This window comes from Podarcis gaigeae (assembly GCF_964106915.1).
Source record: "Podarcis gaigeae genome assembly, chromosome: 13".
Classification (NCBI taxonomy): domain Eukaryota; kingdom Metazoa; phylum Chordata; class Lepidosauria; order Squamata; family Lacertidae; genus Podarcis; species Podarcis gaigeae.
The window spans coordinates 10,343,718-10,357,487 of NC_139689.1; the positions used below are offsets into that span (position 1 = coordinate 10,343,718).

General features: G+C 42.8%; 1 protein-coding gene across 1 annotated transcript; it reads left to right on the top strand.

The window, feature by feature from the left end:
* The first annotated feature begins 6,052 nt into the window (after positions 1 to 6,052).
* Positions 6,053 to 7,304, top strand: LOC310828953 (olfactory receptor 6C4-like). The gene has a single exon (XM_083707072.1). The coding sequence runs from the start codon at positions 6,227 to 6,229 to the stop codon at positions 7,172 to 7,174; it is 948 nt and encodes a 315-aa protein (XP_083563198.1). The 5' UTR covers positions 6,053 to 6,226; the 3' UTR covers positions 7,175 to 7,304.
* Positions 7,305 to 13,770: the final 6,466 nt, after the last annotated feature.

The following is a 13,770-nucleotide window of genomic DNA, read 5'->3' on the forward strand; positions in this document are numbered from 1 at the left end:
TTTCAAGCAACAGAAAACTCTGTTCTACATAACTGGATACTGGTAATCTCTCTTACTCCCAGTATGGTTGTTCTAAGGAAACTTAAGCTTTTTTGAGGAAATTGTGTTTTTATTCCTTTCGCACATACCAATCACTGTATCTTTTTCAAGGAAGAACTCTTTACTGTAGAAGATTAAATAACCCTTTAAGTGCCACGAGGGGGTAGCACTATGCAGTTTTGTCAGCACAACAACTGTCTGAGGCAGGAAGCCTGTGCCCCTGTTCATATATTCTGCCAGGGTGGTTACAAGTCCCTAGCCACACCTATACCATACATTTAATGCACTCCTATACCACTTTAAAAAACATGGCTTTCCCCAAAATTTCTGGGAACTGCAGTTTACTGAGGGTGCTGGGAATTGCAGTTCTGCAAAGGTTTTGTAGCACCCTGCTTGTGGTTAACGCTTAGCTGGAATGAAATATTCAACGCAGCAATAGAGAAATTAAAATAATAATTTATTTGTCAGACAAATAAATGATAGGCACAGTGGTATATGGTTACCAAAGCTCTGCCCCTCCAGCCGTGATGGCCAGCACTTATATTTCCTCAGCCCAGCCCCCTTGCTCCTCTTTTGGCTGCCTCTGTCCAATCCTATTGTCTGTTTGCTAGAACCAATCATAAAAGATACACCCATTTCCTATTACCTTTTATGGGAGACAAAGAGCTATATTTCCTTCTATCCATAAATGGCAGACAAGTAGCCATATATCTTACATTTGCCTCGACAAGGCACCTTAATTACCAGATCACCTTTTGCCCCTGTTGCCCCTGCATTCCAAAACAAATGGCTAAAACAAATGGCTTATGGTATTAAATTCTATCTAAACAGAGATCTTGGGTTCACATTCTCACACACCACCAATGAAATAAGAATCTAACATAAGAATCTAACATTTCTTACTTTCTAAATCCTTTGAATAATTACATTAAGCCAACAAATCTCATACATAACATAGATAGCTTTTTAGAAGAAAAGGCCTTTGCAAAGTAAAAAAGGAACTCAGTAAAAACAGCTTCAAAAGAAGCCTCTTCAGTTTATACCCCCCTTTCCCAGCCAGCTGCTTTTCCCATTAGCTCTTCCCAAAATTTATTGCCCTTTAACTCTCTCAGTATACCTTAAACCTTAGGAAAATATGGCTAGAGTCTGATGGGAGGCACATGGTATTATTTTCTGTTAAACAATAAATATTACTATTTACCAACTCTTAATTAGTGTTTTTATATGCCTGTTGTCTTTGTCCATGGAGTTTTCTTGGCAGGGATACTGGAGTGGCTTGCCGGTTCCTCCTCCAGGACAGATTGTGAAGCTGAGGCTCCAGTACTTTGGCCACCTCATGAGAAGAGAAGACTCCCTGGAGAAGACCCTGATGTTGGGAAAGATGGAGGGCACAAGGAGAAGGGGACGGCAGAGGACGAGATGGTTGGATAGTGTTTTCGAGGTTACCAGCATGAGTTTGACCAAACTGCGGGAGGCAGTGGAGGACAGAGGTGCCTGGCGTTCTCTGGTCCATGGGGTCACGAAGAGTTGGACACGACTAAACGACTAAACAACAACAACAATTAGTGTTTTTGCAGCTTGATTATATTCTGTAATATGTAGGGTCAGTGTAACATTTGCTCCCAGCCTGCAATTCCCTTTTACAACTTTAAGAAACTTGTCTCCTGCTACTGCTATAAATCAGGGGGGCCCTTGTTCAGGAGAGCAGGAAGATAAACAACTGCCAAAGTACTTAGCCAGCTGGTTTCTGCCTGGCATGAAACATACAAACATTTGCAAATATATCTTTAAGCTCATTTTAAAATACAGGCCTTGATCAGATGCCTCAGTTTTACTAGCAACCCTCATGCGATCTCAGTTCTTGTGAAAAGTGGGCCTTCTGGTTGGAATACCCTATCATGAAAAGTCCAATTTGTGAGAGAAACAAATTACATAAAACAGGTCACCGTGTACTTTTAATGCATGAGAGAGCCACTGTGGTGTAGTGGTTAAGAGCGGTAGTCTCGTAATCTGGGGAACTGGGTTCGTGTCTCCGTTCTTCCACATGCAGCTGCTGGGTGACCTTGGGCTAGTCACACTTCCTTGAAGTCTCTCAGCCCCACTCACCTCACAGAGTGTTTGTTGTGGGGGAGGAAGGGAAAGGAGAATGTTACCCGCTTTGAGACTCCTTCGGGTTGTGATAAAACGGGATATCAAATCCAAACTCTTCTTCTTCTTCTTCATACACATTTTTGCCAGCATCTACACAACATTGTTGGCATTCAGACTCCCTCATCCCCATTTAATCTGGATTTACCTTTTCGGGGGGAATTCTAATAAACCGCACACACACACACGCACACACACTTGCAATATCTGAGCAATTCCTTTTATAATACTAAGAGTTCTCTTCAAAGTTAGTCCTACTCAGAGTAGACCCATTGAAATTAATATAGCTGCCAATTTAGACCAATTAATTTCAGGGTAGAACTTAGATGGCTACAGTCCTAAGCTCACATCCGCAGGAACCCAAAAGAGGCTCCTATCAGGTATCCTGGTGAAAAAATAGTAAAATGGCTGATCTGTTGCTAGATATGGTTGCTTGTTACAATCTGCTTCATTGGGTCAACGGTGGACAAACTTGATGATCCTTTCCTCCTCTAATAGTTTTCTCATGAAATCTGCCAGTGATAGCTACTGTGTGAAAAATCAGCTTTGGATGGGGAAAAGGCACTGGGGTGATGTAAGAAAACCACTCTGATGTCATACCCTCCGAATTCTGGAGATCTGATACCAGGATGTGTATCTTCTGGGATGCACTCCCAGGCGAGTCATGTTACCCACGCCTCACTCTACTCTGATAAAAGTGCTTTTTTGGGGGGTGAGACGGCGAGAGTTCGCAGCACGCAAAATTGCTGTTGTGATCTTGCACGGAGAAAAAAAAGCATGTCCCATTTTTTTCTGGGACACACAACAAGTATGTCATGTTTTGAAGGCAAATCTTAGTGTGGAAAATCAGCTCCACAACCAAAATCTGATGAGGCCTAATTCAACCTGAACCTTCCCCTAGAAACAACTTTTAGAGCAGCTAGCCTCTATTGAGTGCCTCATGTTGTGCAGTTCTAACTTTGGACATAGGTTGGAGCTGTACCATTATGAAGACTGGTGGCAATTCAGAATTACTCCTTCCTTTGTGTTGTCCCCTTTCCCAACTTGAAGTGTGTGTATGTGTGTGTGTGTGTGTGTGTGTGTGTGAGAGAGAGAGAGAGAGAGAGAGAGAGAGGGAGGGAGGGAGGGAGGGAGGGAGGGAGATGAACTGGATTGGACTTTACTTTTGAATGTTTGGCCCAATTCCTCTTGTTACCTGGTGCAGTGGAGACCAAAGGCTTGACAAGGCTCTTAGGAGACGTAGCTCTTGGGAAAAGGACTTGATCGTTAAGTCACTCTGAGAACTGTAGTCCAGAAAGGGGAATAGGAGTCACCTAACAACTTGCCTTGCCCTTAACAAACTACAGTTCCCAGGATGCTTTTGGGGAAGCCATGGCTGCTTAAAGTGGTATGATACGGTTTGAAATGAATGGCGCAGATGGGGTCTAAGTTAGGATGAGCACATGAAATCAAACATCCTAAGGCTTCTGATATGTACACACACACACATTATATATGTATAATTTTATAGCAGAGGGAAAAAACTGTTACTGCATTTATAGTAGGAGAAAAGTTAGCAAAATCCTTTTGATCATCTCCCTTGGCAGAAGGTTCAGACTGTAGAGCACTTTAATTAATTCAATAAGTTTTGTAGGCTTTTGGGGGTATCCTGCAGAAATGTGAACAAAATTAGGCAACAAAGTTTTGAAGAGTTAGTAGCAAACTTTTTGTTCTCTTGGTACATTAGGGGAAGCAGATAATGAGGTTGGTTTGGAAGGGGAAATCAATTAGCATTTGTTTATCCTCACAAGAATCCTGCAAGGCGGGTTCGAGGAAAAGAGAGTGACTGATCCAAAGTCACCTAGTGATTTCGTCTTCTGGGTCCTAGTCTGGCCCTCTGACCACTGCACCACCCATTGGCCACTAGCCAATGACTACTAGCCAATGATAGCACTCACCATAATGACTGTATGCTATTTCCAGGACCAGAAGCATCATGCTTCTGAATACAGTGGTACCTCTAGTTACGAACTTAATTCGTTCCAGAGGTCCATTCTTAACCTGAAACTCTTCTTAACCTGAAGCACCACTTTAGATAATGGGGCCTCCTGCTGCCGCTGCGCCGTCGGAGCACGTTTTCCATTCTCATCCTGGGACAAAGTTCTCAACTCGAGGTAACTCTTCCAGGTTATTTAAGGCAGTTCCATTTTTCTCCAACATTTCTCTGTTGAAAATAGGGACATCCCATCCCAGAAAGATAATTTTACTATTTATACCCCACACATCTTACTGGGATGCCCCAGCCACTCTAGGCAGCTTCCAACATATATAAAAATATAATAAAACATTAAACATTTTTTTTTAAAAAAAAACCTACCTATACCAGATTGCTTTAAAATGGCCTAGGGGTCGGATAACTCCCTACCCTCCAACATTTCTCTAATGAAAATAGGGACATCCTAAGGAAAAGTGGGACATTCCGGGATCAAATCAGAAACCAGGATGGCTTCTCCAAATCAGGGACGTCCCTGGAAAATAGGGACACTTGGAGGGTCTGTGATGGTTGATGTTTGGACGGTTTGAACTGAGCAGGACCTATTGGGAATTGTAATCCAAACATAACAAGAGCACAGATTGTAGAAAGCTGATTCAAGCATTGTGACCATCCTCCGAAGGCATCTTTAAATAAAGCTTGCTCAACTGATATTATGTCAACAGAATGAAGACAATCAGCTGTGGTAAGATTATAGGATTTAGAAATCTACATGAAATATAATTTCACCATGGCTATGCCAGGCATATTACAGAATATTATACTGATTTGCTTTCTTTATAAATGTATTTATAGATTTTTTATTATGGGCTGAACATGACTATCTTTTGTGTGAAAGACATCTAGTGCAGTATAAACGCATTATTTTGTGTTTTGTGCTTTCTGTTTTCTTCCTACCTACTCTACAAGTCATTGTCCAAAAATAAATATACTATACTTCTACATAATTAAATCATTAAATAGGCAATAAAGTTAGAATAAAACCCAAAAGAATAATCTACAAAGCAGTTGGAAATGGAACCACAAATCTATTACTGTTAATATTATGTATCTAACTATCAAAGTCTTTATTTGATTATACATATTAGGCTGGGTGTATTTCTTCAGGAAGGGATATACCATGAAATCGTATAAAGTCTTCTTAGAAGTTTGTCTCCTAGAGTTCAACAAGGTTTAATCCTAGGAAAATGGGAATAGGATTGCAGCCTTAATGCTCTATGTACAAATGCTGAATTTTTGTATTTGGTTGGAAATAAGGATGAGTGGTTGTGTGAATTTTGATTTATCTCTGTTCCTCACTTTTCACATTCTGAAGTTTGGTTTTCCACATTTTCAAATCGGATTGTGGTTGTTGTTGTTGTTTAAGTCATCCTGAAAAATTGTCAGTATCTCATTGCAAATTTCTCCTATTTCTTCCCCATCCCTAGTTGGAAGATTGAGGATGCTGTGGTTTGTTTGTTTTTTAAAATGAGAAGAAGGTATAGATGAGAAATAAGGCTCTTTGTGATCAACAACTTTATCTTGTAAATGATATTATAAAGAAGCAATAGAAATAAAACAAACACATAATTAGAGGTAAGGTAAAGCAGCTATCTTTCTTTTAATAAGGTCCAGTGAAGGTCTGATTGTCTTGAACAACACATGTTTACATGCAATGTACAGTGAAGAATGCTGGTCATTTTCCAAGTGCAGAGTACTGCAAAATCAATGACAATTTTACAGAATCATGATCTGGAGGAAAACCTACTTTGAGCTATCTGTTCTAAACTTCTACTGCTTGAAAGAAAATAAAACATTCTGTGTGTTTTTTAATGAGCAACAGAATGAAAGGAACAAAGAATTAGTTGTGGTGTCAACAGAAGACACCTTGATAATGCTTGTCAGCGAGGAAGCTCCTGTTAGTGCCCAGAACAGTAGAAGAGTGGAAAAAGAGTCTGCCTTGAATCACACAAACTCTAAAGCATACATGTTTCAACTGCTTGATTGTTCTATACTTCCACATTGGCCATGGGATTGAAGAACCAGAGCAGCATGGAGCAGGTGACTGAGTTCATCTTAACTAGCTTCCATCTTCCTAGGCACCTGGAGTTCCTCCTTTTTGTGGTGCTTCTTGTTGTTTTCCTGATAACAATATCTGGGAATATCACCATCATCACACTGGTATGCTTGGACCAGCGCCTCCAAACCCCCATGTACTTTTTCCTCTGCAACCTCTCACTCATGGAGGTCTTCTTTGTCACGTCTATTATCCCCAAGATGCTGGTGGACATGGTTTCTCTGAACAAAGTCATCTCTTTCTTGGCCTGTGTGGCCCAGTGCTATTTCTACTTCTTCTTTGGGGCCAGTGAGACCATCCTTCTTGCTGTGATGGCCTTTGATCGCTATGTCGCCATCTGCAAGCCACTGCGCTATGCCATCATCATGAATGCATGGGTCTGCATTGATTTGGTCCTGGGCTGCTGGATCGGTGGCTTCCTTGCTCCTGTTGCCCCAATCATTTTACTCTACCCACTATCCTTCTGTGGCTCTAATATTATTGACCATTTCTTCTGTGACTACACCCCAGTTGTAAAGCTTTCTTGCAGTGATGTGCAGGCCCTCCTGGCTCTGGAGAATATCTTGTGCTCAGTTATGCTCCTGGGCTCTTTGTTTGTCACTCTTCTCTCTTACGTCTACATCATCGGCACCATCTTGCGCATGCATTCCACCAAAGGTCGAGAAAAGACTTTTTCCACCTGTGCATCTCACATCACTGTAGCCTCCATTTTTTATGGCAGCTCAATTATCATGTACTCTTTACCCAGCCAGGGATACTCCCAAGTTGTCCAGATGGGCCTTGCTGTCCTTACTGGGGTAGTTACTCCTTTACTGAATCCTTTTATTTATAGTCTAAGGAATGAGAAGGTCAAGGAGGCCTTCAAAGACTGTCTTAAGAAGAGAAAATTCACACTCTGAGAATGAAGCAACTTGTTGATCCATCCTGCTCTTCCTTTGTCGAACTGTCATTGGTTTGATTTGTTCTTCTACAAATTGCCTGGCGAATGAGGGCAAGTTGTAGGGTGATGTGGTCAGTGCTTTTTTCTAAAAAAAATAAATGTTTAGGGGTACTCTCATTTTCCTACTCATATTGAAATACTGCCCCTCAACGAGGCCAAACTTAGATTCACAAAATGTTTAGCAGTATGCATACCACTGTATACTCCCAGGAGAAAAAGCACTGAATGGGTTAAATTCCACCTTACCTCCAAGGAGCACAAGGTGCTGTGCATGGTTCTCCCCACTACCCATTCCACCCTCACAACAACTATGTGAGGTAGGTTAAAGAAACAGAAATACAAAATTGGGTCATATGACAAGAAGGTTATTAAAAAAACCAAAAACAGTGCACCTTTTCTCTCACACACATGCCCAGAAAATGGAGAACATTGAGCAAACTTATCTCCAGGTATTTCCCATGCTGTTAGGGTGCATGTGGAGTAGTAGTCACCTTTTCCCTTTAGAACACAGATGGGGAATCTCTGACATATGGGCCACATATGGTGTTCCAGGTGCCCCTATTGGGATCTTCAAACTATTTTGGGGAAAGCTGCACCCATCCACCATACACTTGATGTGATATTTGCATAAGTTATGGGGCAGATAAGGGTGCGGTTTCAAAGGAACTATTACGAGATTAAAGCAGGCTCCTGATTATTCCTTTGCTGAAGGAAGGTTTGCATTCCAATGTCCAGCAGCTGATCAGATGTTGGCACACACCTTGCTCAAGGAATTCAGTGAAAACCACTTCTTCCTCCCCGTGATGTTCCTTGAAGTTGTCCCATGCTGGGGACTTAGGTACCTTGGCAGAACTACCAATTGTGTGACTTCATAATGATGCCACATGATTGCCAAGTGAGGTGTCCCACCCAACAGTCAATCGTTGCCCTATAGCAGGCATGTCCAACAGGTAGATCCTGATCTACCGGTAGATCATTGGATGTCTGTGGTAGATTACTGGTAGATCACTGGCTCCCCCGAAAGAAGCTGAACAACTGTGGCTCCCCTAAAAAAAGCTCCTCCTCCCTGAAAAAGCTCAATAACTTTGACCTGAACCCTAAAAAAGAGGGTAGATCACTGTCAGTTTTTAACTCTGTGAATAGATCGCAGTCTCTTGGGAGTTGGCCACTGTGCTCTACAGGGTGGAGCCGAATGTTCCCCTGCCTTCCCTCTAATGTCACTAAGTCTGGGATCCTGGGAAGGATGAAAACTCCTGGCCAGAATTCCAACACACTTGCTGCTGCTGTGCCCGACTCCACTTGCAACCTTGGGGTGGAGGAGAGAAAGAAGAAGATAAGCTAATGTATTGTAATCATTATTATTTATTTATTATACCGCCCTTCATCTGAGGATCACAGGGCAGTTTGCAGTACAGACATCCCTTCCACATACACACGATCAATTAATAATCAACTGTGTGTACACGCAGTGCTGGGAAATAATCAAATAATTCAATTCAAACCAGGAAATGGTGGGAGAGAGCTGGAGAGTGCTTGTGGCTCATGCATAGACCATCCCCGGAGCTCAGAGAGGAAGCCCCTTAGAGACCAGAGGTATAGTGGGGCTTTGTTTAGGCTGCTCAGCCTCCCTGCCTAACAGACGGTGTGTGGGATAGTGCAGCAGCAGCAGTCACTTTTCCACATGTCCTCCAGCCTCCTGCCCACCTCAGAGCTTCAATTCTAGTTGTGGATATTTTTGGACACAGTATATTTGGTATGGGTTGAAAAGAGAGTGGCAGAGAGGGAGTTTAAAGGGTGTTTAAAGGGTGCTCCCCATCTTATGTGATTTCACTTAAGCATGAGGGGGCCCGGAACGTAACCCCAAGATAAGTGGGGAGTCACCTGCATAAGAACACAACAATGCATAACATAATTACAAATGGAACCCTCCCCCAAACCACAGTTTCAAAGGCCATAGATTATTTAATTAGCCAAAGGTACAGAGAGGATGAATGGTTTTTTCTTGTAACTTGAATGCATTGATTCAGGTCCTACTCTCTGGAGCAGGAGAAAACAAGCTTGCTCTATATTCCCCAAGTGGTAGCCCTTTAGATATTTGAAGATGCAAAGGCAAATCTAGGGGAATAAAACTGGTTTGGTTGTACTGGCCACGGAACCTCTGGGGTGCCACAACAATTTGAGGCACCAGTCTCTTCTTTCCCAGGGTAAACATACCCAACTCCCTTATCTTTTCCTCATAAGGCTTGGTTACCAGACCCTTGCTAATCTTGGTTGCCCTCTGCTGCGCAAGCTCCACCTTGTCAACATCCTTAAATTATTCTTTATCACAAATTTGTTGGTTTTCAAACACACTTTTTCTCAGAAACGCATTTTTGTACACATTATATGGCTCAAGGGCAGCTGAGTTTCAGTATGCATACTATTTCAGAAAGTGTGACTTAGGTAGGCTTGTGTTTAAATGCAAGCTGAATTGAATCTTTCCCACCATCCCTGCAATGAGTCCAGATCCACTTTGTCTCTAAGTTTAATAAGCAGAAGGAATATACCATCTGTGTTTCATACGTCATCTAGGAGATGGTTACCACAATCCCTTGGACATTAATTTCACAACAAGGGAAGCAAAGAAATAGGGGCGTATTTTGATTTGTGTTGTATGTCATGCAGTGTCTTTAACAGAGGTGTTTATATGATACTATTTACATGAAAGTCCTACTTGCACATTCAGTGTGATATAGCCATCGTCCACACACATTAAAGCTTTATTTTCAGTGTTTGTGGAATGGGTCCTATTCATATACAGCTGTATGCATGAAGAACTCTATATGCATTAGAACTCTGAGGCAAAATTTAGTTACTCAAAGAGATATCTGTCTTTAAGTTTCCTTTCATTAATACTGAATGTGTGGCTAATAGAAATGAGGGGAAACCTACCTATTTCTGGCTTCCAAAAGAAAATAGGTGAACCAAAAAAACAACCATTTCCCCAAAAGTATGCTTCTCAAATTTTGCAATGATGTCATTCCACCAAGTAATATGTACAAAAATGCACGTACTAGAGTGAAGTGTGCGTATAAATGTGTATATTAGTGACATTTGCTTTGCAAAAATGTTTGTATTTGAGAAATGTGCAATAAAATGATGCTGATGAATTTTAAGTAGAATTTTTTAAAAATGAAAACCGATATGGAAATGTAGAGAACTGAATTTATGATTATGGGAAATTGAGAGAAACTAAAGCTGACAGGTAAGAAAAATTAACAATTCACAAATATTATGTATCAGGGACTTTATCCCATGCTTGCTTCATTCAGCAACCCCCCTGCTCTGTTGGAGAATTTTAAGTTCAGCTGATGGATGTTATACATATATGGGTGTTTGCTTGTTAATAAAATATCTCTTCTAAATTCATACATTGAACCTGGAGCTTCAAAGATCACACATGTTACTAGGATTGAATACTGTGTACAGTATACCTGTGTACCTGCCTTCATTTTTTTCTCTCCTTCCCTGCCCTGACTTCATGCAAATTCAGGATTGTGATGTGTGATAGAAAACCTCCAGTGGAGGCTACGTGATGATAACCTTACATTTCTATGCATATAGGAAGAAATACACTCCATTTGTGTTCTGGAACAGTCGACAGGTATGTATGAATACTTTCTTTCTCTTTAATTTTTCTTTTCCCTTCTAACTCCTACAAAGCAGATAAATGATGCCAACTATCACTTCATTATCTAAGTTTATCATGGTTCCTTGAGGCCTCCTCCAAAGCAAACACTTCTAGCTGTGAATATATCAAGGCGAGACAATTGGTGGAAACTAGTCCCCAACACACACGCAAGGCAAACTTTAAATTGAAGAGTATGTGTATGGAAGCACCCATTCAAATAGCAAAGGCACATGTTGAATCAGGCCCAGAAATGGGGTCCACCACCTACCCTTACACCAGCCAGCTCTCTTTGCAAGCCTTCCTGCCTCTGAAGCAATGTGAAGAAACAACAAAACAAATATCTTGAGTTCTATCCAATATTAAACCTACTTAGAGTGGACCCATTGAAGGGAAGGGGAGCCTCATATTGAAGTACCAAATTTGTGGCCCACTAAGCCTCTCTAAACCTCAGCGCCTAGGACTTGCCAATCGCATGGTTGGCGGTTCGAATCCCCGCGGCGGGGTGAGCTTCCGTCGTTCGGTCCCAGCTCCTGCCCACCTAGCAGTTTGAAAGCACTCTTAAGTGCAAGTAGATAAATAGGGACCGCTTTCTAGCAGGAAGGTAAACGGCGTTTCTGTGTGCTGTGCTGGTGCTGGCTTGCCAGATGCAGCTTCGTCACGCTGGCCACGTGACCCGGAAGTGTCTTCGGATGGCGCCGGCTCACGGCCTCTAGAGCAAGATGAGCACGCAACACCAGAGTCGGACACGACTGGCCCGGACGGGCAGGGGTACCTTTACCTTTTAAGCCTCTCTATCTGGTGTCCACAACTCTCCTCAGGCCACACCCTTCATTTGCTCTGCTTCACACCCACACATGTTATTCCACATCTGGAATGTGTCCTTGAACTCTGCTTCTTGCTTGTCTGGATGGAAGAGAGGGGAGTATGAGTGTAAACGTGGCCCAGATAAGAGTCCTGCCCTCGGATTAATAAAGTTTCTCAACCCAGGCAATAGAAGGAGGGTGTCAGCAGGCTTATCAAAGGACCTGCCCAAGGGACCCATTCCTGAGCAAATGTCATGTCAGGATTTACGATCTCCCTCTCACACCAAAGAGACAGCACGCTGGTGGTTTTATAACGTTCAGATTTATCGGTATTTACACAGTAGTTCAGTCCAAGCACACAGCTCAATCTTCCTCACTCGATGGGTCAGTTGAGCCCACTGGAGGGTGGACTCTTTTCCAACAGGATATCCACCATCTGCTCCTCCTCCTGTTGGCGTGACACCAAGCCTGGACTCTTCTCATCCTCCTAGTATGAGGAGACTCAGGAGCAGATTGTCCAGTTTTCCCCTCCTACCCTGAGAGCATGTCTGAAAGCTGCAGCCCCTCTGCCTGCCTTACGCTGTCCTGGAAATTTACGACCTGCATTCCAGGATGGGAGTGGCTTGCCTCACTTTTGAAGAAAGCAAGCCTCTGTCTCTTTTTGCCTGTCACCCCCCTTGGTCCTCGGAGCCCTCAATGTCACTCTGGGAAATAATGTTCCTGACATGTTGCAAGCAGCCTCCTCTCTCTATTTCCCCCTTTCTTTTTCTTTTAAAGAAAGCCAGTCAGTGCCTGTCGGTCTCAGACCCCTGGAAGTGATTAGGGGATCAAAGCAATGCTTTGGTTGAAGGAACCACTGGGCTGAGCTGATTCTGCAAGCAGCCTCCTCTTGACTGAGCTGGGATAGCTCAGTCAGTACAGCATGAGACTCTTAATCCCAGGGTTATAAATTCAAGCCTCATGTTTTTGTGATTTGTCCCCACAAAACACTTCATTACAGTTTCTTCCTATCTATTCAAAGGGCCTCTGCTGCACAATACTGAATGTAACAATTCACTGATAATTGTATCTATGTATTGGCTCACTGGGAAAACTTCAGAAATACATATAGACATGTGAGCTCAGCTACTCAGCAGCCCCTCTGCCTGAGTGATAATCCCTGGCATCCTGATACCTGAGTGCCATTCCAGAAATAACAAACCCAGATGAAGACAAAAGGGTGTGATTAACTTGGCTGGGGAACAGGGAAATGTAAATATCTCTTTTGTTACACTTAATGGGTGTTTGGTGGAGGGCAAGGGGAACCATGGGGCAGGGTCCAGGATGCTCAGATTACTGCCTCCAGACCTCCCCTTTCATGATGTATTAGTGATGTAGTTTTTTTTGGGGGGGTGTAATATGGGGATTAGCAGCTAATAAAAGTTTGGGTTCTCTTTTGTTTGGGGCTTCCATCTTGTTTCACCTTGTGGCAGGTGGGAGTCCTGTCGCAACAGTCTTCAATAAAGACCAAGCCTACTGGCTGCTGTTTTGCTCTGGTATTCCCAGCTGGTGTCCTTGTTTTTTGTCCAAGGGAGCCCTCAGATTTCTCCATTAACACTTCCAACTCTACAATTCTGTGTGAAATATCCTCAGAGTCGCAAAGTGATTTCATGCTCTTTATTCAGCTCATAGTGGTGAGGAGGAATGAATGAATGTCCCCTCAAAGTATCTGCTTTATATACATTATTTACACAATGGGCTGCACATGATTGGCTAATTCTGGAATTCTACTGTAAGCCAATCAGGTTGTGGATTCACTTATATCTGGAGCATGATTGGGTGGTTCCTGCCAACCAATCATATTGCTGCATTGTTCTAGGACCAATCAGACTGCTGCAGTTTGGATCCTATTCAACTCAGTACATAACACCCCTCCCCTCTAAGTTCCAGTCCTGCCCGGGAGGTCGCATTCATAGTCCTCGAGGTACGCCGGCGGCCTACGTGTGTGTTGCGGCCTGGGGTGTTCCCTGGTCCGGGGTTCAGGTTCTGGCTCGTGTTCCAAGGCTGCTGGCTGTGATGGGGCTGTTTGGTCTGGCGCAACCG